General features: G+C 39.7%; 1 protein-coding gene across 1 annotated transcript in view; it reads left to right on the top strand.

The window, feature by feature from the left end:
• Positions 1 to 1,243: 1,243 nt before the first annotated feature.
• LOC133607835 (E3 ubiquitin-protein ligase CBL-like) overlaps positions 1,244 to 25,742 on the top strand; it is a 39,464-nt gene continuing 14,965 nt past the window's right edge. Inside the window, exons 1-5 of the mRNA XM_061962833.2 lie at positions 1,244 to 1,834; positions 12,526 to 12,773; positions 21,980 to 22,126; positions 22,196 to 22,352; positions 24,887 to 25,008. Of these exons, the coding sequence (XP_061818817.2) occupies positions 1,691 to 1,834; positions 12,526 to 12,773; positions 21,980 to 22,126; positions 22,196 to 22,352; positions 24,887 to 25,008 (818 nt within the window). The 5' untranslated portion in view covers positions 1,244 to 1,690. The remainder of the gene's footprint in view (positions 1,835 to 12,525; positions 12,774 to 21,979; positions 22,127 to 22,195; positions 22,353 to 24,886; positions 25,009 to 25,742) is intronic.

Here is a 25,742-nt window from a genome sequence, read left to right as displayed (position 1 = left end):
TTGAAAATTAACCTGGTATTTTATTTTGTATTTTGTACACTACTTCCTGTCCCGCACGATCTGCTCTGCTCTGTGCGGAATTGATGTGCCGTGCTCAATTGATGCGCCGTGCTCCGACGTCCGGCAAAAACAGAAACTGACACATTGAATAATAGAATAATACAGCGTTTTTCTGAAATATTACTCATATTAGATGCTGAATAAGTGGACGGCGACTAGACCATAACTCACAGGTTCAAGTTGCTCCACTGTCACGTGACGTCTCCTCAGGGGCGCAGTTGGCTCTCTCTCCTCTCACTTACTCACTCACTCGCCCTCTCTCTCCCTCTCTGGCGGAAGCGGCAGGCTCAAACAACCCGGTATTACAAGAAAACGTGGAGTTTTTGTACCGCTGTTCTTTTACATCCCTGACAGGAATTTATTAATGTTATTTAAAGAAAAAAACGGAAAAAAAAACACACACACACACACACACAGGCAGAGAGCACTTTTTAAGACGAGGCAAAAAAGGGCAGGGGCTCAAGCACCCATAGGGCCCTATGTGTGCACGTGCCTGCATATATATATATATATACATCCTGAAAATATGCAACCAAAACAGTGTTTGGATAATTGATACTTCAAACTTGCATAAATAAATATTAAGGAATATAACATAACTTGGCTTCTGAGAGCTTCAAAATGTAATGAATAAAATGCTAAAGTTGTTGATAAACAAGCAATTATTTTAATAATTAAATATGGTCATTTTAAATGAATTATTATAATAATTTAAAATTAATTATTTCAAATATGTTTATTTTAATGTATAATTCTATGGCTGGATGTAATAAGGAGTCAGAAAAAATAAAAATAAAATTAATTTTGATGTTTTTAGCAAAATATAGTAAAAATGTATTTAGTTTTTTTTAAAAAAAATTAATAAATATATTTATTTTTAGGTAAGATAAACATAATAATACAATTTATCTCTAGTCTGGATGATTTAGTTCTTGTCACCCTGGGGGGCGTGGCCTCCAGCTCCAGCTGAAAATCGGGAGATTTTCGGGAGAATATTTGTCCCGGGAGGTTTTTGGGAGAGTCGCTGAATTTCGGGAGTCTCCCGGAAAATTCGGGAGGGTTGGCAAGTATGGTTAACATGTTCTGGATAAACTTCAACCATCACATAACCATATGTTCATTTATTTTTGCTTTATTTTGAAGGCGTTGACCGGATATCCTAGTTTACCCCACCCCGTCTCTCCGCGTCTGCTCGCTGACTTGACGTCAGGAGGAAAATTGCTACCACTCACAACCTGTTTGTTAGTCGAGAGCGGCACTTTTATTATTAGCTCGGTTGGCTTTAACTCGAAAGGAGAAGTGGTCGTTAAACCGGCAGACGGCACGTCAGAGCGACGAGCTCGAATGCTGAGGAAAAGGACGCAAAGACTCGAAAAAGGGTTGTTGTTTTTTTAACATCCCTCAATGTAGCTTGTTAGCTCGCTAGCTAACAGCTAGCTAACACTGCGCCTTCCTCTTCCTTCTGCTTTTTTTTTTTTTTTTTTGTGTGTGCATGCTAGTTTTTGTGTGTGCATGCTAGATCCCCAGCAGCTTGTAGGGCTAACCAGGGCCCGAAGGCGGTGTCAGGTTTGAACATTCATCCCGGGGCTGTCAACCGGACTAACCGTCCCCCGGTCACCGAGTAGAGTTAATGGCCGGAAATCCGAGGAGGGGCGCGGGTCTCATCGGCTTGATGAAGGACGCCTTTCAGCCCCACCAGCAGCCTCCGCAGCCCCCGCAGCCTGCTGTGGTCGACAAGAAAATGGTGGAGAAATGCTGGAAACTCATGGACAAGGTAGTGATGACATCGGGCCTTCACTAACTATTCCCTTACACACTTTACAGTATACATTAGGGCAGTGTTTTTCAACCACTGTGCCGCGGCACACTAGATATTGTGTGGTGTGCCGTGGGAAATTATGCAACTTCACCTAATTGGTCCAAAAAATATTATTTGCAAATCAATAATTATAATCTGCAAATAATATGCCTTTGTCTAGTGCAGGGGTCGGCAACCTTTACCAGTCAAAGAGCCATTTTGACCAGTTTCACAAATTATAGAAAACAATGGGAGCCGCAAAATTTTTTCGAAATTTTAAATGAAATAACACTGCATACAAAGATTTTTTTTTGCTTTGTGCTATGTATAAACCAGGTGTCTCAGACACGCTGCCCACACCTTTGTATGGAATTTTTAAGCTGGTGCGGCACGCGGGTTTTAAATGAAAAGCGCTTGTCAGCGTCATGCGTGCCGTGATGGTACAGCATATAGCGCCCACTACAACCAGCGTGCCTGTTCAGCCACATGTTGAATGGAGCTTTTGCTTGTTCAAGTAGGTGACAGCAAGGCATACTTGTTCAACAACCACACAGGTTACACTGACGGTGACAGTATAAAAACAACTTTAACACTTACTAATAATGCGCCACACTGTGAATGTGAACCCACACCAAACAAGAATGACAAACACATTTCGGGAGAACATCTGCACCGTAACACAACATAAACACAACAGGACAAATACCCAGAATCCCATGCAGCCCTATCTCTTCCGGGCTACATTATACACCCCGCTACCAAACCCCGCCCACCTCAACCGACGCATAGAGGAGGGGTGTATTATGTAGCCCGGAAGAGTCAGGGCTGCATGGGATTCTGGGTATTTGTTCTGTTGTGTTTATGTTGTGTTAAGGTGCAGATGTTCTCCCGAAATGTGTTCGTTATTCTTGTTTGGTTTTGTTTCAAAGTGTGGCGCATTATTAGTAAGAGTGTTAAAGTTGTTTTATATGGTCACCGTCAGTGTAACCTGTGTGGCTGTTGACCAAGTATGCATTGCTGTCACTTGCGTGTGCAAGTAGGAGTTGCATATATCAAGAGATTGGGCTGGCACGCTGTTAATACAAATTGTAGAGGGTGGTAAATGCTGTACCATCATGATACGCCCTTATTATTATTGTAAGGGTGAAATTCGGAGAATATTAATCCCGAGAGTTATCTGCTTGAGGCACTGAAATCCGGAAGTCTCCCGGGAAAATCGGGGGGGTCGGCAAGTAAGCTGCTGAGCCGCATCAGAGTGATCAAAGAGCCGCATGCGGCTCCGGAGCCGCGGGTTGCCGACCCCTGGTCTAGTGTCTGTGCTGTATAGAGCTCGGCAGGGTAACCATGTAAAACTCCATATCAGTAGGCGGCAGCAGATAGTCCTTTGCTTTGTAGAAGTCGGAACGCGTCGAGGATGCTTTGTCGCAAAGGTGGGTAGAGTAGCCAGAAATTGTACTCAAGTAAGAGTACTGTTACTTTAGAGATTTATTACTCAAGTAAAAGTAAGGAGTAGTCACCCAAATATTTACTTGAGTAAAAGTAAAAAGTATGTTGTGAAAAAACTACTCAAGTACTGAGTAACTTGTTCGTTTAATGACGGCAACAAATAATGCACAAAACAAAAAAATAGCAATGTGCAAATTCAGAGCCAGGACTATCTCTTAAGCAACTAAAACAATAATATATATTAAATAATATACATTAACATAAAAAAAAATTAAGGCAAATTGAGCCACAATAACTTAACAGCACCATAGGCTCAGTAGGCAAAGATTACAAAGGAAAATAACAAGTTCACCTTTACACAAACCATAAACTGATAGGTGTGGGCTGCACCTGGGAACATTGATTGATTGATTGATTGATTGATTGATTGATTGATTGATTGAAACTTGTATTAGTAGATTGCACAGTACAGTACATATTCCGTACTTGACCACTAAATGGTAACACCCGAATAAGTTTTTCAACTTGTTTAAGTCGGGGTCCACGTAAATCAATTCATGGTAAACACACTGTGCACGTCTGATTGGTGTGTGTGTCGCTATGACGCTGCAGTGCGTTAATAAATGTCCCCACACGATGTACATTTGACAGTGATTCATAGCAGGGAAGTTAACATCAGCCTACGGTGACAGCCAAAATATCTACTAACGTTACTTACCGCGATGTGCTTCCTCAAATTTGACGTTGAGTTCATGTAAGCTTAAGCTTGTTGTTTGCCGCATGTGACCGCCTGGCTCTGTTTGATTGGTGAAACGGAGTCAAACGTCACCAGTGACTGCATTTGATTGGTGAAACGCAGGCATGCGATAGATCCTACTTTGAAGGTCTGTCTGACGAACCAAAACAAACAAAGCGTGCATTAACGATCGATAAAAATCAGTAGCGAGTAGCGAGCTGAATGTAGATAAATGGAGCAGAGTAAAAGTAGCGTTTCTTCTCTATAAATATACTCAAGTAAAAGTATGTTGCATTAAAACTAATCTTAGAAGTACAATTTATCCCAAAAGTTACTCAAGTAGATGTAACGGAGTAAATGTAGCGCGTTACTACCCACCTCTGGTTTGTCGTGATCCAATATGCAAAGCACAGCGGGAGACGGCGTGCAGGTAAAAAACGCTTAAACCAAAAATGAACAAAAGGTAAAGGAAAAGGCACTGAAGCATAGGCATGGCTATGCAAAACAAAAGTAAAACTGAACTGGCTACAAAGTATACAAAAACAGAATGCTGGACGACAGCAAAGACTTACAGCGTGTGGAGCAGAGACGGCATCCACAAAGTACACCCGTACATGACGTGACAATCAACAATGTTCCCTCAAAGAAGGAAAGCGTCCGCACAACCGAAATAGTCTTGTTTGCCAATAGAAAGTAGGTCAGGCAATAGCACTCGAAGGAAGGCGTGAAGCTGCTACAGGAAAACGCCAACAAAGCAGGAAGGGCCACCAAAATAACAGCGCAAGACAGGAACTAAAACACACACACAGGAAAACAACAACAAACTCAAAATAAAGAACAACAACCTGGTGGAGTTTAATTTTTTAACGTTCTCTGCTGGTGGTGGGCCTCCGTATTTTTTTTAAGGAAAAAAATGTGCCTTTGCTTTAACACCTTACCTTAATGATTAGGATAAGGTTGTATTTGTGCCTCATTCCTGTGAGAACCCTGCATGCGACCGAAGCATTAAGGAATGGGACTAGCCAGGACTAGCTGCAGTGTGCTCAAACAACCACCAGGTGGCATCTGTGAGCAGATAATGCCATATCATCTCTTTCTCCTTCGTACTTATGAGGTCAGTAGTGCATTATTTACTCACGGTTAAAGTGAAGGATAAAGCAAAAATACAACCTTATCTACTGTACTTAACTTGTGTCCTGATAATCCTCTCAATCGCATTATCGTCTTAATTGTCTTCCACTGGCATGTTGCTTCCAACTAAAAACAAAGATTGTGCAACTTTCTGCTACCCAGTCAGCACTTTGATAGCTTGTAAACAAAGCTAATTGCATTTCATTAGTCAAGGTTTCCACAAAAGAGGCTCACCTACTTTAATTGTTGAATAAAAGAAGAAGCCTGTTTTAGACGCTAGATGGAGAGAACATGCAATAATAGTAGGTCGGTTTCGGATTTTTTTTTTGCCCATATGTGACCTGTATCAAATTTCTTAATGTCAATTTGAATGCAATTCCGAATTTTCCAACTCCAACCCAGGCCTTTTTTGCACTGGACACCAAATCTGATGCGTCACAGATCCGATATTTTTTTGCCAGCCCAAACATGCCAAAGTGCTTCAAATCTGATATTTTCGCATCAGATTACACTGAAGACCGAAGTGGACCAAATGTGATTTTTTCGAAATCTGATTTTTTCCCAGCTGACCGTTGAGTTTACAAGTCAAATTTGATCTTTATTAGACTCCAGTGTAGATGCGCACAGGCCCCAATTTGGCCCTAATGTGGCCTTGATGTCACTTGCATGCGCAGTTCGATAAAGTAAAAACAAAGAAAGATGACTGAATGATGTAAACGAACAAGTCCCTACTACTACTACTACTACTTTCCAAAATAAAAGCTGCCACACCTTTTAAATTTTTTTTTTTTTTTTTTACGTGAATACAAAGTTGCATATATATATCTATATTAGTGTAATATGTTGAGGATTGTTCTAATCTTTTTATGGCTGTTAAGTAGAGGAGACCGGAACATTAGTGTGGATCTGTCTATCAATATTTTTCAACTCACTCACGTAAAAAAATGTATGCAATGTAAGTAACATCTATGCAAATACAGCACAGCATACACGTCATTTCCTGTCCTTCAACACTTGCTATTTCTTACACATACAGTACAGGCCAAACGTTTGGACACACCTTCTCATTCAATGTGTTTTCTTTATTTTCATGACTATTTACATTGCAGATTGTCACTGAAGGCATCAAAACTATGAATGAACACATGTGGAGTTATGTACTTAACAAAAAATGTTGGAATAACTGAAAACATGTTTTATATTCTACTTTCTTCAAAATAGCCACTTTGCTCTGATTACTTTTTCGCACACTCTTGGCATTCTCTCCATGAGCTTCAAGAGGTAGTCACCTGAAATGGTTTTCACTTCACAGGTGTGCTTGAAGCTCATCGAGAGAATGCCAAGAGTGTGCAAAGCAGTAAGCAGAGCATATTGAAGAAAGTAGAATATAAAACATGTTTTCAGTTATTTCACCTTTTTGTACATAACTCCACATGTGTTCATTCATAGTTTTGATGCCTTCAGTGACAATCTACAATGTCATGAAAATGAAGAAAACGCATTGAATGAGAATGTGTATCCAAACTTTTGGCCTGTACTATATATATATGGAAACAATAATTTACTTCAAAGCATATCTTTTCATATTTTCATCATCATAATTTAATTTTTTTTTAATAGAGTAGGAGATTTGGATTGTTAAAAAGAGGGTTGTTTGTGGCACATTGTTTTTGACCCTTTGGGAGGATTATGACTAAACGATATGAAAATATATAAACATCCCATTCCAGAAAATCTATTCTGATCACTTCTAATGAGACACCTGGAAACAGTCATTGAGATGAGGATAAAATGACCATCATGCCACTCTGAATTACCAACCAAAAATCAAAATGCACATCGTTTACCTTCTGTGTCTGTTTGTGTTAATAGAACAGCAGAAGTGTGCGACCACGACGTGAACTGCAAAGCGACTGCATGTGATCTGCTGCGTTTAGCCATTCTGGGCCGTTAAATGCATACGATTTCGGTTTGACCGTGATCATTAAACTATGTGAGTAAGTTTGGACACACCTTCTCATTCAATGTATTTTCTTTATTTTCATGACTATTTACAGAACTCCACGTGTTCATTCATAGTTTTGATGCCTTCAGTGACAATCTACAATGTAAATAGTCATGAAAATAAAGAAAACACATTGAATGAGAAGGTTGTGTGTCTAAACTTTTGGTCTGTGCTGTACATATACTGTATAATGTAGTGTCTATCAATGAATGTTTGGTAGATACTGTCAGCTCACACACACAAAACACGAACAAGCAGCTGTCGAATAACTTCAAGAAAATAACATCAGGGTGGTTATAATAACAAGTAAACAAAGTTGTATCTATGGATTATTATTCATTCTGGATGGTAGAATAGGGATAGGAGAAATGCGCGTAAAAAACACTTTAGCGCAAATTGGAGACGAGGGCCCCAAGTGAGCAAAACTCTCGCCAAATGCAAGCCAACCAGGCGATGCATAGCAGCAGCCAACAAAGCTGAGTAATCAAAAATAAGTGTTAAATTTCTCGCTCTCCTCGTTCCTGAAGTTGCTGCCTATCATCTATTGCATGAATTCGCTGTCTGTTGCTTTGACTTCTCTTTATTATGTGCATAAATGTACTTTGGGGTAGGGGTTGCAGGACTTGAGATTCTTTAAAGTCGACTCAAACGTGAGGATGGTCAAGTCAACGTCAATTTGTCGCTGATAACTTCATTTATATTTTTCCCCTGTTATAAATAGAAATACATGAGGAGGAAATCCTTTGCATCAATGTGTATTCACTGACAACAGACATGTCATGCACAGGAATAACACAGAACCGCAGTTCTAACAACAACAAGCTATAAATCCCTAAACCCTAAATGCCACCGAGTGCATGTTCGGTACTGCCGCAGAAACGAGGCAGGTTTCCAGACTCGTCATTGTGTCAACTTCCACCAGCTGCAACAGTGGACACCAAGATGGTTCGGACCGCAAGGCTTCTATTTTTACTGGATGTTGGAGCAAATCCGCAGCCATTTCATACGGATTAGGCTGACTGGACAAAAAGTACAACACATTAAAAAAAATTAAGCCGGGCAATTTTCAGAATGAAACGTTGTGGTTACTTCGCCCACATCAGTGCAACAAAACAATTACCGTGTACTGCCAAAATCATGTGAGTCCACGTCAGACTCAAAACCTCATTGTGGTGCTTAAAGGGGCCCTGTTATGATGGGTTTTTTTTTACATTTAAAATACCTACTTGTGGTCTACATAACATGTAATGGTGGTTCTTTGGTCAGAATTTTGCATAGATTATGTTTTACAGACCATCTTCAAGATGCTTTCTAACCTTCTCTTCAGAATGAGCCATTTTGTGGGCGGTCCTATTTACGTGCCTCCACTTTGACTGCATGTAAACCCCGTCAGACGTGTTGTAGTTTTTAGCGCTTCCATATCAAGGCTACTGACAGATATAACTTAGAAATAACTATGCCAGGACGGTTATGGCAAAATTCCCATCCATCCAGCCATTTTCTACCGCTTGTCCCTTTTGGGGGTCGCTGGAGCCTATCTCAGCTGAATTGGGGCGGAAGGCGGGGTACACCCTGGACAAGTCACCTCATCGCAGGGCCAACACAGATAGACCGACAACATTCACACACTAGTGCCAATTTAGTGTTGCCAATCAACTTATCCCCAGGTGCATATCTTTGGAGGTGGGAGGAAGCTGGAGTACCCGGAGGGAACCCACACAGTCACAGGGAGAACATGCAAACTCCACACAGAAAGATCCCGAGCCCGGGATTGAACTCAGGACTACTCAGGACCTTCGTATTGTGAGGCAGATGCACTAACCCCTCTGACACCGTGCTGCCTATGGCAAAATTAATAATCACAATTCTTTTGATTGATATTGAAATCCTGATTAATACCACAATTATTAATTACTAGAAAATGTGAGTATTTATCATACCACTAAAACAAATATGAAAAAACAAAAAATATGTATTTTTAATTTTTTTTTTATTATTCCACTTATTTTACTATCATGGAGTATGTGCTTTTCGTGTCATTAATATAATTGTATAAAATCAATCAAAATGTATTTATATAGCCCTTAATCACAAATGTCTCAAAGGGCTTTACAAACTTACAACCACACCCCCTGATCTAAACCTACAAAAGACCAGTATTTTAGGTCAAAGCATAATCATTTTGTAAATGTATTAATTGTTTTAAGTACATCATGCTTGTGCAAGGTACTTTTTTGAAACCTTTATTTTGTTAGCGCGGTCAGACGGGATGTTGCGCATAGTGCTTTTATTGTGAAGTGTGCTGTTCTGAGTTTCATGCTGACGACTTATAGCTGTTTAAAAAAAAAAAAAAAAAAGTTGCGACTGCTGTCTTCTGCTCTTACATCGCTGATGTCGTTCACAACAACACAAGCAGATAAGATTTGTTGTGGGAATAAAGATTGTTCTTGTTAGCTTTAACTTTGTAGTTTAGATGGTGTTTCAAGTGCCCCTCTCGACTTTGTTTAGTTCAGGCTGAAGCGATTGAGTATTTCGGAATATTTTGTGTTTCTTTTACATTGTCAATTCTGTGATTCCACCCGTCGTTACAATAATGTGGAAATCATATGGCCTTAATTTTTTAGTTGAGTTTAGTGATTATTGGTGAGATTCCAAACGTCGAGCAGAGTGATTCTCAAACTGCAGGGTTCCATTTTGTGGTACGCCAAAGAATCACTTAATGAAATATTGTAATGACGTGACTCGAGCCATTATCAAAGGTTTATCTACCTTTAACGGAAGTTGTTGCAATGCGACTACTGTAGGTACTAGGGATGTCCCGATCCAGGTTTTTGCACTTCCGATCCGATACCGATATTGTTTTTGCACTTCCGATCCGATATCGATACTGGCCTATCCGAGCATGTATTGAAGTTTAAAGTTATTTAGCCTACTTAGTTGTCAGAATCATGTTGAAAAGGGTTTTAGTACTCTTGATAACAACTAGCCAGCTGAATTAGGGGAGTTTGAATAATACACAATGGTTGGTAACAAGAAACTGACCTGTTTATTCAAGGATAAACACAAAATAGACAAAATTATACATGACAAACAGAAATGGCATCATTGAACTAGGGCTGGGCGATATGGCCTTTTTTTAATATTGCCATATTTTAAGGCCATGTCACGATACACCATATATATGTGGATATGTTTAGTCCATGTCACGATACACCATATATATGTGGATATGTTTAGTCCATGTCACGATACACCATATATATGTGGATATTTTGCCTTATCCTTGAATGAACACTTGATGCATATAATCACAGCAGTATGATGATTCTATGTGTCTACATTAAAACATTCTTCTTCATACTGCATTAATATATGCTACTTTTAAACTTTTATGCAGAGAAGGAAATCACAACTAAAGAAAATCACTAATTTTTTCATACGGTGTTGATCTGGAAATGTTTGCCTCGGCATTTTGATGGTGTGGGCGTGTGGCACTGAATGGAGATAAGCGTCTCGACAGACGTTACAATATTTGAACAATGATGACGAAAACTGTTTTCTCTGTCGTGTCCGTGTGTCGAAAATTGTTATGCGCTTATTTTTTTATTTGATTTTGTGCGTGGCATAGATTTGCCGTGCGCAATTGCACAGGCGCGAACCTTAGAGGGAGCGTTGCTAGCACGGCTGCGCTAGCATCACAGCTAACGTTAGCCATGCTACCTCTCTGCTCGGGGAGGACGTATACGTATGTGACGTATGACGTATACGTATGTGACGTATGACGTGACAGTATGTGACGTGTGTAAGAAGGTGCGCTTGCTGTCTGTGAGAGGAAGACACAGGAAAGAGTGAGAAGAGCCTGTCGTGTAATGCCAGCAGCTAAAAGCAACTGCGTGAGAATCCACAGGCCTGTGGATGTGTTGAAGGTGTGCTGGAAAATGCGGAACGGAAATTAGGGAGCAGCAGAAAAGTGGAATGTATTATTTAGATAGGTGCGTTGGAAAACACGGACCGGAGTTTTTTTAAAAACTGGATCTGGATCGGCATTTTCCCATGCCTTGCCGATACGCATTTTTTGGCAAATATCGGCGGCCGATCCGATCCAAATATCGGATCGGGACATCCCTAGTAGGTACTAGTCGACGGCAAATGAAACACTCAACACACAAACAGAACTGTCTTACTCCATTTGTATCACTCAACACGCGTGACAACCAAATGTATCCTCATTATGCGGCCTTTCCCAGCCAATCAAAAACACACAGAACACATGTAAACAAAGAAAAACATTAGTAGAGAAGGCTGCACAAAACAAGATGCATTTAACAGGTAAACCACAACATCTGTTAAACATTGAATAAACTACAAGTGGAACATAACATAACATAGGACCCATTCCGTTGCTATATAAATAAAATGAACAAAATATCTTATCCCCTGATTTTATTTTCCTATATTCAAACACAGTATTACTGTTCTGTGTGTAATGTTACGGTGGCTAAAAATATTAAATATACTTGTTAAATAAAACCTCTGCCTTGTTTTTAATGAATATTTAGGTCTACTATGCTACTGTATTTTAATGGTGGTACATGGAGTGCCAAGTGCTTTCTGAGGTGGTACTTGGTGGGAAAAGTTTGAGAACCACTGTTTTAGTAGACGTGATTACACCTATTTCATCGTTGCAAGCTTAGGAATTTGCATGCGCGTTGCCCAATCCATTATTTGTTTTTGTTTTTTTTACTATATTTTATGATTGTGAGAAGCCAAAATCGAAATACACATTTGATTAATTGTCCAGCCCAACTTAGAACTATACGCTACCTGGTAGAAATGGCAACAACGGAGGATGCAATTGCATGTATGAGCCAGCCTGCCTCACAGCAAGAATAGAGAAAAATAATCTTATTGACTACAACTTTGGGCTACAATGGCGGACTTGGTAAAGCTTTACAATATGTGGATGTATCCGCTGACATAACCAGGGACAAATACGTCACTAGCTACTCAAATTTAAAAACGACTCGTCAAGAGCAAGTATGAAAGAAGACAAAATAGTTTTATAAACATCTATGCCATGTCTCCGTGGTTTGATTTCACATTTTCGGGATTTCTAGGGATCCCAAATACACAAAAACAGGCCCCAATGGGTAAAAAAAAGTTGGTTTTGCAACTACAGCTTTGCAGTCATAGAATGTGCTGTTTTTTGACTTGGTGGATTATTTTCCACCTATTCAAAAAGGTCCTATCGGGACCGCTCATGAAGAACGACAGAAAAACTTTTGGAAGTCACTTTAAAGCAGACAAAGACATCCATTAGTAGCCTTTATCCTCTCTCTTTCATCCAAGGTGGTGCGTTTGTGCCAGAACCCCAAGGTGGCCCTCAAGAACAGCCCGCCCTACATCCTGGACCTGCTGCCGGACACCTACCAGCACCTGCGCACGGTACTGTCGCGCTACGAGAGCCGCATGGAGATCCTCGGCGAGAACGAGTACTTTCGCGTGGTTATGGAGAACCTGACCAACAAGACCAAGCAGACCATGAGCCTCTTCAAGGAGGCCAAGGAGAGGATGTTCGAGGAGAACTCCCAGCCAAGGTAAAGCCATGGAAAGATGCTGTATCACAGTGTTATTTTATGGATTACAAAGAAACAGTTGTCTGACAAGAAAACTATTTGTTCTTGCCAGGTACCCATAGGGTCTTAAAAAGTCTAAATCCAATCATTTTAATTTAAGGCCTTAAAATGTCTTGAATACAGCCATAACAGGTCTTAATGCTTATTTAAAATAAATCTATAAACTTCTGTCTCACTTTTAAATGATTTGTTTTTAGGGCGCTATTCATAACTATGAAACTGAACTAATTCAAGCAGGGGTCTTCAACGTTATCCAGGCTAAGAACCCCCAAATCAAATCAATCTTTACTTATATAGCACTTTTCATACTCAGGCAAGTGGTAAACACAAAGTGCTGTACAAAAAAATAAATAAAGGAAGAGAAGAAAACATGCACACAGCACTGTTTACAATAACAAAGCAAAAACAAAATATGGCATGGCACTGATGATTTGAGGAAAAATCACCACCTTTGAGGCGTCCACACTGGAGAATAACTAAAATTAACGCCATCTAAAAAAACAGCATAAAACATGATAAATATATGTAAAAATAAAATATAAATAAAATAAGCGGTTGGCGAGATGTAGCGGGGACACCCTACATGTATATCTTGTGTAAAATTGTGTTATAAATTAAACTGGTCCTAAAGGTGCCTTGTTATTATTAGGGGTCTCTTTTTCACTTCTGATAAGATATGGATATTCTAGCTTTGAGTATTGGCTAATACTGATATTAATCTAATACGATATCAGCAGGAATTATAATTATTTGATCAAGTGAAATTGCTCAGAACAATGGTAAGTATACAAAAATACTAACCTTGACAGATTTAGTTATAATAATGGATTAGATTTATAGCGCACTTTTTTCTAGACACTCAGAGCGATTAACAGAAGTGAGAACTGCTCGTTCATTCAGTCTACATTCACACATTGTGGTAATCTACATTTTCTACATTTTAAACACTTCATTGTGGTCTACATAACTAATGTAATGGTGGTTCTTTGGTTAAAATGTTGCATAGATCACATTTTACAGACCACCTTCAAGCCACTCTCTGACTGTCTCCTTTTTTGGCCAGTCTTATTTACGTGGCTCCACTTCGACAGCGTCTTCTCCCTGTCATTTTTGTTGTACCAGTTTTTAGTGCTTCCATATCAAGACTACTGACCGATATAAGTTAGATGGATGGATGGATGGATGCTGTACAGCAAGAGGATAGAAAAAAAAGATCTTATTGACTACGGCGCGGACTACAGTGGCAGACGCGCGCAAACTTTCAGGATCTATGCAGATCCCAAATATACAACAGCATGTACCAAAAGGTGGCATTTTAGGGTCCTTATACACAAACCATAACAATACCCGTATGTTGAAGAACGTCTGACTACGGTAGCCGCAATGCGCTGACAATCCAATCCATCGTTGTTTACCAAAGTCGTACTAAAACATTTTGACAGATTTTTGAGCGCCACGTGTAATGTTTTATCTTCTCAATAAAACAGCAAAGTTTTGAGCTTGCTTTGCTAGTGTCATTTATTGAACAGGCGTCAAGTTGCGATCCACACTTATCTCTTATGTGTGACTGCCATCTACTTATCACACCAATTACACCTTGTACCAAATAAAATTGCTTCGAGGTTGGTAAACAACCAGAATTAATCAGTAAATTAGGCCCGCAGGGTTATAAGGCACAATGGGGATTTTTGAGAAAATGAAATGATTTTAAGTGTGCCTTTATGACCGAAAAATACAGTTTGTATGTCTAGTTTAGGTGCTATTGTGTGCTTAGCTGTTGTGTAGCTGCTAGTTCTTAGTAGTCTACAGCCTACCTTTTGTAAATCACTTCACTAAAACATAAGGAAAGATTAAATGTGTTTCCTTATTGGAGGACATTTAGATATTAACTGCATGTCCAGCTTTACACAAGTAAACACGCGGCAGAACTGCTTGTATCAGAGCCTGTATTGGAGATATTATATGCAAGCCGATTCTTGTTTTTTTGCTGATATCGTACAGATATCAATATCGGATTGGGACAACCCTACTTTGTTAACCTGCGGTTTTTGAGGTGGAGGGCATACTATACTATGCACTTTTCCGATCCAAACACTTAAACATAAACTAACTGCTAGCTGGGAATGAACTCTTGTCCAATCAGAAGGGAACCTGCCTCGTGATTGGCACTACAGCAATAGGGGTGGGTCTTCCTTGTTGAAGGGATAGACAAATGAATCGGTGCTCTGTTTGAAATATTTAAAAAAAAGTTTAACCAACCAAAAATGTTATGACTTCCTTGCAGTACCTCCGCAGACCCCTAATGGGCCCAGAATCTCCCTTTGAAGACCTCTGAATTAAAGTGGACCTAGGGATGTCCCGATCCGATATTTGGATCATATCGGCCGCCGATATTTGCCAAAAAATGCGTATCGGCAAGGCATGGGAAAATGCCGATCCAGATCCAGTTTAAAGAAAACCTCCGGTCCGTGTTTTCCAACGCACCGATTTAAATAATACATTCCACTTTTCTGCTGCTCCGTAATTTCCGTTCCGCATTTTCCAGCACACCTTCAACACATCCACAGGTCTGTGGAATCTCACGCAGTTGCTTTTAGCTGCTGGCATTACACGACAGGCTCTTCTCACTCTTTCCTGTGTCTCCCTCTTGCAGACAGCGAGCGCACCTTCTAACACACGTCATACGTCACATACTGTCACGTCATACGTATACGTCCTCCCCGAGCAGAGAGGTAGCAGCATGGCTAATGTTAGCTGTGATGCTAGCGCAGCCGTGTGACCAACGTTCTCTCTAAGGTGCTCGCCTGTGCGCATAGCAATTATATGCCACGCACAAAATCAAATAAAAAAATAAACGCATAACAATTTTCGACACACGGACACGACAGAGAAAACAGTTTTCGTCATCATTGTTCAAATATTGTAATGTCTGTCGAGACGCTTATCTCCGTTCGGTGCCACGCGTCCACACCATCAAAATGCTGAGGCAAAAATTTCCAGATCAACACCGTCTGAAAAAATTAGTGATCATTTCTACCCTATATTTTAACTTTAGATTTATTCTCATATCAAACTCTTTTGGCTGTCTTTTTGACACTTACATCAGGCGCCCCCCTCCACACCCCGGATTATAAATAATGTAAATAATTCAATGCGATTATCTTGTGTGATGACTGTATTATGATGATAGTATATATCTGATAGTATATATCTGTATCATGAATCAATTTAAGTGGACCCCGACTTAAACAAGTGTAAAAACTTATTGGGGTGTTACCATTTAGTGGTCAATTGTACGGAATATGTACTTCACTGTGCAACCTACTAATAAAAGTCTCAATCAATCAATCAAAACACATAGAATCATCATACTGCTGTGATTATATGCATCAAGTGTTCATTCAAGGCTAAGGCAAAATATCGAGATATATATCGTGTATCGCAATATGGCCTTAAAATATCGCAATATTAAAAAAAGGCCATATCGCCCAGCCCTAGTTCAATGATGCCATTTCTGTTTGTCATGTATAATTTTGTCTATTTTGTGTTTATCCTTGAATAAACAGGTCAGTTTCTTGTTACCAACCATTGTGTATTATTCAAACTCCCCTAATTCAGCTGGCTAGTTGTTATCAAGAGTACTAAAACCCTTTTCAACATGATTCTGACAACTAAGTAGGCTAAATAACTTTAAACTTTAATACATGCTCGGATAGGCCAGTATCGGTATCGGTCGGTATCGGATCGGAAGTGCAAAAACCTGGATCGGGACATCCCTACCTATGATGAATTTATTTTACATTTGAAACACTTTCTCTTGGTCTTCATAATATGTATTTGATATTTAAGTGTGAATCCTGCGTACATTTTGTTCACTTTTTCTACCCGTTTGAGTCAGTCTGGAAGATGTTTGAATGTGAAAGTGTTCTCTCTGGCTGAGAGCTTGACCTAATCCAAATAAGTGCTTCCCTCTCGCTGTGACATCACAACGTAGCCAGACTGCAAAACCACACGTGCATAGGCATTCTAAACTGCCTGCAAGCTCATGCCAAAATGCATGAACCTTATGATTTGACGCTTTGTCATCATAGATCCCCTTTAAGTACCTGTGCAGCGCGTTCACAATTGATCAAGCACGAGTGAGCGGCGTATTACAGCGGATATTATGAAAGCCCACAGCAAAGGCCAGTTATTTGAGTAAGATGGTATGTGCAAGTTTAACTATTTGTGGCTGTAGAACAAACGAGTTCATTCATTATTGAAGCCGGTGGACGGAAACAAATAGTGTTTTCATCGATGTTGCAAACTGGTCAGGACCTGGATGAGGAGCCATTGTGTAGGGCAGCGTTTGTAAACATTGGGATGGAAGTGAATTGAACTAATAGTAAAAAGTCTAGAATCTGTGTCAAATAATGCTGAAATGCCACTAACACCTGCACAACACCCTCCAACCCCTAAAAGGAGCGGATGTGGCTAAAGTGGCGCCAATTGCTGAACAAGATCTATATGAGATGTTCACTTGTGAAATCTTACCATTATACACAGTAGGATGCAGAATTAATTGATTTTAAATCGTAATCACTATTGAATTATGACAATGTAAAAAAAAAAAAAAGGAAATTGTTAAATTGATGTTCCTCTCGTCTTGCGCCTCCAAGCTATGCTGCTCCTTGTTCTGAGAGTGTGCCATGCACGCACACACACACTAATCAGTAAATGTGGATTGGGGGTTTCAGTGCTTGTTTTCATTTATAAACAAGTTACAATGGAAATATGGCGGATGTATTGTAAATCTGCTTCATAACACCGGTTTTGCCTGAGAAAATGAAGCAGCAAGGTTCTGTGTGGTCAATTTTGCAACTTTAAGATATTTAGCGATTTAAAGGTATGCATTAAAACTCAAATAAAAGTAGGTCTTTGCGTTGTGCATTTATTCACTAATCAAAGTCAAGCAGTCACAACAGGCAAAGTATTCGTCGCGTGAGCGGAGATCCTCCAGAAGACCACAGGGCGTGCATATAAGCGTCTGCAAAGGGCGCAGAATGTTATGTTTGTTGCTTGTTTCAATCACGCAGAAACTCTGCAGCATACTCTTATTCCCTCCTGGCTCGTATCTCCACTAGTACTTTTGTCTAATTCAGCAGTTATAATTTTCAAAAACAATTTGAAATGTGGGCAGCACGGTGGAAGAGGGGTTAGTGCATCTGCCTCACAATACGAAGGTCCTGAGTAGTCTTGGGTTCAATCCCGGGCTCGGGATCTTTCTGTGTGGAGTTTGCATGTTCTCCCCGTGACTGGGGTTCCCTCCGGGTACTCCGGCTTCCTCCCACCTCCAAAAACATGCACCTGGGGATAGGTTGATTGGCAACACTAAATTGGCCCTAGTGTGTGAATGTGAGTGTGAATGTTGTCTGTCTATCTGTGTTGGCCCTGCGATGAGGTGGCGACTTGTCCAGGGTGTACCCCGCCTTCCGCCCGATTGTAGCTGAGATAGGCTCCAGCGCCCCCTGCGACCCCAAAAGGGAATAAGCGGTAGAAAATGGATGGATGGAATTTGAAATGTGGACTCATTAGATCACAGAACATTTTTCAACTTTGCATCAGTCCATCTTAGCCGGCGGCGTTTCTGGGTGTTGTTGATAAATAGCTTTCGCTTTGCATAGAGTTTTAACTTGCACTTACAGATGTAGCGACCAACTGTAGTTACTGACAGTGATTTTCTGAAGTGGTCCTGAGCCCATGTGGTGATATCCTTTACACACTGATGTCGCTTTTTGATGCAGTACCGCCTGAGGAATCAAAGGTCATGGGCATTCAATGTTGGTTGCAGTAATTTCTCCAGATTCTCTGAACCTTATAATGATATTACGGACCGTAGATGGTGAAATCCCTAAATTCCTTACAATAGTTCATTGAGAAATCTTTTTCTTAAACTGTTCGACAATTTGCTCACGCATTTGTTCACAAAGTGGTGACCCTATTTTTGGCCAAAATCGTGCAGCCCGATCACACAGTAAAAGAACACGCTAATTTATTTGTAGTGTAATGACTTAACAGTAATACACTCACAGCAATATAACTAATAAAATACTGTCATTCCATTATATTATTTATTCCAATCATTTTAGGTTAGGCTTTTGTCCAAGTTTGTACAGCAACTGACATTAAAAGCTATAAAGGTTTGTGACTGGGTGAGGGCCTGAAAAGCAAAGAACGTCATCTTCTCATGCAAAAGTAATGACTAGTCCTTATTATCCATATTTTTGCAAACAATTAAAAGTAGGTGAAAGTGTAGTCAACGTGAAATACATGCCGGATACAAAATGAGCTAATCAAATATGAATGTTTTCCACATTCATCCCATCCAAATTCTGTCTGAGGCTTGCTATCCATAATCGCCTTTATTCTTTTTAGCTCTGTGCTCGGTGTTCATTACAACTTTGTGCAGAGAGTTTGATCAAGTCTGACTAGTGTGTGTGTGTGTGACAATCATTGGTACTTGAACTTTAACTTTAACAGATGAAAACACTGGGAAAAGTTAACATTTTAGCTTTATTGCTAACAGTCTCTTTCACATATAATATATTGTTGTGCTTTACCCCACCATGGCCGACTTTCCGATTGTTGTGACGTGAAAACACTTAGACGAAGCACACTGCACTTTCTGCAAGGCAACTTTGGAACATTGAGCATGAAGGCATTGGAATTGAAAGGCAAATCAGAGCCCCTTGAGCGCTGCGTTTAAAGCAGCTGCGCAGACAGCGGAATAATTCCCACAGGAACTAACATTTTTGGTGAAATAATTATAAAACCAACATACATCCTTTAACAATCTTACAAAAATGGGGAGTTAGAATTATCCATAATGTGTGGTTTAGGGAGCACACAAATAGCTTATTTTTAAGGTCAAAACTGTTAATGTTATGATTTGGTAGAACATTTAACGTTTAAAGCAAGAAGTTATCAATTACCTGCAAATATTCAAAGTTTATCCATAGAAAGAGATGTGGGGTACAACCTCAGAGGACCGGCAAAATACAAACACGCTTTAGCACTTACCCCAAGGAGAAGTTTTTGTGTCTCAGTCTGTGGGGTGAAAATATGTAACAGCCCGAGTGACGAGCTCAAACACTGTTCAAATATTGAGCACTTTAGGAATTGTAGAAATCTAGCATTTTTGTTCGGTATAGTAAAGTCTAGGCTTGTTTTGAATGTGAATATCAATGTACTTTGATATATTGACTTATTGTAAACACGTTAATCTGAGCAAATCAAATTATGTAAATCCAGATAAATGTAATAAAATGCGGTTCAGAGGAAACGGGATGTTATTCATTAAAGTTCAACTATAGAAAAGAGGTGGGATTCAAAAAGTTTATACTTCTCCCCATTACCTTTTTGAGATGTTTGTCTTATTTTGATTTTCTTTTCGTAGTTTTCTTTTTTTTGTGAAACAATATTGTTATCGAGCAGGAGATTGTTCTCTCGATATATGTATGTTTATTATGTACTACATGTATGATATAGGACTGACTATGACATACTCAATAAACTGATTGATAAATGCCCTGTCAGAGATCAAAATATATTTGTAGAGAATTATTGACAATGGAAGTAATTTGTATTCTTAAATGAATTTTGAATGCTGGTCAAAGGGGCTGGTGCTTGAGCAGTGGTTATTACCATCTACTTCAGTGTTTTTCAACCACTGTGCCGCGGTGTGCCGTGAGATACAGTCTGGTGTGCCGTGGGAGATTATCTAATTTCACATATTTGGGTTAAAAACATTTTTGCAAACCAGTAATTATAGTCTGCAAATTATGTGTTGTTGTTGTTGAGTGTCGGTGCTGTCTAGAGCTCGGCAGAGTAACCGTGTAATACTCTTCTATATCAGCAGGTAAAAATGTGTCTTATGCTTAAACCAAAAATAAACAAAAGGCAAATGCCCTTAAGAAAAGGCATTGAAGCTTAGGGAAGGCTATGCAGAACGAAACTAAAACTGAACTGGCTACAAAGTAAACAAAAACAGAATGCTGGACGACAACAAAAACTTACTGTGGAGCAAAGACTGCGTCCACAATGTACATTCGAACATGACATGACAATCAACAATGTCCCCACAAAGAAGAATAAAAACAACTGAAATATTCTTGATTGCTAAAACAAAGTAGATGCGGGAAATATCGCTCAAAGGAAGACATGAAACTGCTACAGGAAAATACCAAAAAAGAGAAAAAGCCACCAAAATAGGAGCGCAAGACAAGAACTAAAACACTACACACAGGAAAACAGCAAAAAAACTCCAAATAAGTCATGGCGTCATATGACAGGTCGTGACAGTACACCTACTTTGAGACAAGAGCTATAGTGATGCATGCTTGGTTATGGTTTAAAGGCATATCCAACAATTGCGACAATGACTTTTAACTGTCAACTGAGTTTATGATTTCTGCTGGTGGTGTGCCTCCGGATTTTTTGAACACAAAAAATGTGCCTTGGCTCAAAAAAGGTTGAAAAACACTGATCTACTTGACAAATTATTTATTTTTTAATCCTAAATACCGGTATCATATGTGAATGCGTTGTATCTGCTGATGTAGTTAAAAAAAGACCAACACACATCAATACGCGGCTGCACGAGACAGAGGGGCGAGACAAGGAGGCAGGAGGCGCCTAATCACTGATGTGGTTCTGTTCTTGATGATCTCATTTACACATGCACAAACAGCTGTTAAGTACAGATAATGCCAACTTGAAATAATTTCCTGCCTATCGCTTTGGGGCCCCCTCTAGCGTGGCACCCTATACGCCGCATATACAGCATACCCACATTGGTAGCGCACACATACGAGTACTAGGTATCCATAGCCTGTCAACGTTATTGACAAGGTTATTCCAGGTCACACTGCACATGTGATACTTGCTTACATCGCTCCAAAAATATAATTCTAGTGAGTCTGCAGGAAAGAAAGAAAAAGGACAAAATCATGCCACTTCTACTTTCTGTTTTTGTCCTCAAAGTGTTTCACAGAGCGAAAGTCGGTCCTTCCTCTTTAGGAGAAGTCCAGTCATTTCCTCTGAGAAACTTGCTGGAGAATGTCCATCTCTTGTGCTCTAGAATGTAACATCATTCTTTATCAATCCATGTTTTGTCTTGTCCCGCTTAGGCGAAACCTCACCAAGTTGTCGCTCATCTTCAGCCACATGCTGGCCGAGCTCAAAGCCATCTTCCCCAACGGCCTCTTCCAGGGAGATAATTTTAGGATCACCAAAGCCGACGCCGCCGAGTTCTGGAGGAGGTCCTTCGGCGACAAGTGAGTGTCAGCCGCCACCTGGTGTTGTCGTGTTACTGCATGCCTGACCTGTCTTCCCGCTGCACAAAGGACCATCGTTCCGTGGCGGACGTTCCGCCAGGCCTTGCACGAGTTCCATCCCATCAGCTCGGGCCTGGAGGCCATGGCCCTCAAGTCCACCATCGACCTCACCTGCAACGACTACATCTCCGTTTTTGAATTTGACATCTTCACCAGGCTCTTCCAGGTCAGACCATCACACCCTTGTAGACCACGAAGATGATGCACTCTGGACTCAACATGTCAATATGTACTCTAGGAACATACATTTTGCCTCACACACCCTAATTCATGACTAAATCCAGTAGGTTTGAGCCCAATTTCCTACTAACCTTTTGTTTTTCACATTTGTATGCTTCCAACTTTGGTAGAACTTACTGATCAGAGCTAACCAGAGATGCGTATCGATAGGTCACCAATCAGTATTGGCCAATTTCCACGAAAAAGTATGTGATCAGCCAATGTTGATCAATGCCTTTCAATGCAGATCACAAAAGCCGATCCCTTCTGCCTGATACTTGATTTATTTTTGGTCCCCCGACTGACATAAGTGGTTAGCAGCCTACTGTATACAAGGGACCCTCACTCTACGAACTTAATTAGTTCTTCAACATGGTTCGCCAACCGAAAAGTTTGTATAGTGAAGCAGAGTTCCCTTTAAGAATCAACGTAAACGGAAATAATTTATTCTAGCCTCGAGAAAAATCCTTATTTCAGTAAAAAACTGCACACTATAATTTATATATACATCAAACCAATATTCAGGCTGATGCACAGTGCGATACCAGGGGGCGTGCGTGTGCTTTATCAGTATCATGCAGTATGATGCTTCTAACACTACAAAACATGCTCATAGTAGCCATTAATTCTGAACTCGTTTTGATAAAAAAAAACAGCTGAAATTGGTGCATTTTTAGTTTTGTACTGTATTTTTCGGACTATAAGTCGCTCCGTAGTATACGTCGCACCGGCCGAAAATGCACAATAAAGAAGGAAAAAAACATATATACGTCGCACTGTAGTATTAGTCGCATTTTTGGGGGAAATTTATTTGATAAAATCCAACACCAAGAATAGACATTTGAAATGCAATTTAAAATATATTAAGAATAGTGAACAACAGGCTAAATAAGTGTACGCCATATGACGCACAAATAACCAACTGAGAACGTGCCTGGTATGTTAACGCAACACATCATGGCAAGAGTCATTCAAATAACTATAACATATAGAACATGCTATACGTTTACCAAACAATCTGTCACACCCGATCGCTAAATCCCATGAAATCTTCCTCCCCGGTGTCGCCTCTGGTACGCGCCGTTTCCTTTCTTTCTGCTGCTCGATTGCCGTTTTCTGCTGCATATTTCACTACGTCCGGCTTGTAATCTGCAGTATATGATTTCCTTTTCGGTGCCATTTTAGTTCAGCCCTTCTCAGTTTTTATAAGTTACCGCCAATGTTGAAATAATCCATTTTAATAGCTACGGATGTAGCAGCAGTAATCCCATGACCCACAATGCACTTCTGCCATGACCCGCCCCCGCCAAATTCTTATTGGTTGACGTGTGTGTGACGATTGCGGACATTTGCTTCGTCTCTTACGCGAATGAGATGAATAATATTATTTGATATTTTACGGTAATGTGTTAATAATTTCACACATAAATCGCTCCGGAGTATATGTCGCACCTCCGGCCAAACTATGAAAAAAACTGCGACTTATGATCCGAAAAATACGGTAGGTTAAAGTGTTTTATATATTGTGCTCTTGAGTTAATGTTTGACCATTTTGAAATTTATTGAGTTACATTTCTTTTCAGTATCAAATTGTTCAAAAAATGTTTATAGTTTGTATAAGGATTAAAAAGATAAAATAACTTTTAAATCTGAAAAAAACAATAAGTTCATATATATTTCTGTTTTCCTTTGATGTTAAGGATACTATGTTATGCAGAGGTGTACTTATAACAATTTTATAGACAAATTATACTATTTATAGTTGCGGCAGAGAGTCGGGGGTGCAACATATTTTCGTTTTTCGTGGGGGGAAAGGGGGGTGTAATTTAATTGAGTAAAACTGAAGTAGATTGACAAGACCTAAAGAAAGAGATAATATAATGTCTGTTGTTGTGAAGCAGCCTGTCATACGCGTAGGAGGAGGGCAGATCTATCCAGATATTGGTAGTGTTGATACCAAGGGTAGTACTATAGTGGTTGGAAAGATATTTTATTTTCACAAAATCATTTGTCATTTTTGTTCAGATTTACAAATTCAGGGAGTAAATCCTGAGACACAGGAGGACTTTTAGGGCAAAAGTGGGGATGTTGTGCCAAGGCCCCGAGCACAGGCTTTTGTAATGTTCAACAAATTATTATTTTTTCTGCCATTTAAATAGTTTTTTAATTTTTAAAATACATTTAATTTGATATTCTGGCCACTTTGTATTAAATTTGTTGCCCTTTTAGTAAAGAAAAATATTTAGGGGGTTTATCTTAGATATGTTAATTCTATTTTTAATATTAAGCTCATTTTAAAAAAGGTAAAAACCTAATTGTGTTTTAAAACGCTGATTTCAACCAAATCCATACAATTTATTTATTTTAGTGCATGTAAGCATAGGATGCGTTATCGTTGGGGATTAGGTTCTTTGACTCTTGTCTAAGCCCTTGCATACAGTTGATGTAATAGTGTGTGTGTGTGTGTGTTTGTATTTGTAGCCATGGTCGTCGCTTTTAAGGAACTGGAACAGTCTAGCCGTCACACATCCAGGCTACATGGCTTTTCTCACCTACGACGAGGTGAAGGCTCGCCTGCACAGGTTCATCCACAAGCCCGGCAGGTAAGAACTACACATTTTATACCCATATAGTAGATCCTCCAGTATTACATTTCCAGCATTATAATACCGTATTTTCCTGACTATACAGAGACGTACCCACAAAATTTTAGAATAAACTGTAAGCCGCAGATATATACATTGTGAAATGAGTTATTTACACATAAATATTTTGTAAATGTTTATTTACATACCTTAACTTTTTCCAAACGGTGTCTGTCACACGGCAGTAAAACAGCTGATCATACAAAACAGAGGTCATCGTAATGGACCCACGCTGCGGAAGCTGGCTCTCAAATAATTTAAACAGACTTAACTCCCCGGTGATGATTTGGTGAGGAATTTGTGAAAGTGAAACAATACAAAAATAATCCCATTGTAATTTAATAATACTAACACAGTCATTCATAATCGTGTTAGAAAACTGGCTAATGCTAACAACGCTAGTTTCGTTACATTATTATAGCACGTACAAATATGCATGAAAATACTCCGACAGACATCACATATGGGAAAGTTGAGTAAGTATGAATTGTTTTAGTTAAAATGTGAAACTTAAGAACAATGCTTGGTGTGATGAATAAAGAATCCTCTTGAGCAGAAACGCTATGGACGTTTTTACTTTCGGTTCAAGGCAAAACAGGAAGTACATGTTCTACTTGCAGCACCTGCAGTGAGCAAACTCGTCTAAAAGGTTCCCTCTCTTGTCCCTACAATTTCCCCCTCTGTCTTCCTTT

The sequence above is a fragment of the Nerophis lumbriciformis genome, linkage group LG09, assembly GCF_033978685.3.
Source record: "Nerophis lumbriciformis linkage group LG09, RoL_Nlum_v2.1, whole genome shotgun sequence".
Classification (NCBI taxonomy): domain Eukaryota; kingdom Metazoa; phylum Chordata; class Actinopteri; order Syngnathiformes; family Syngnathidae; genus Nerophis; species Nerophis lumbriciformis.
The sequence above is the reverse complement of the archived record's forward strand: the minus strand, read 5'-3'. Positions and strand labels throughout refer to the sequence as shown.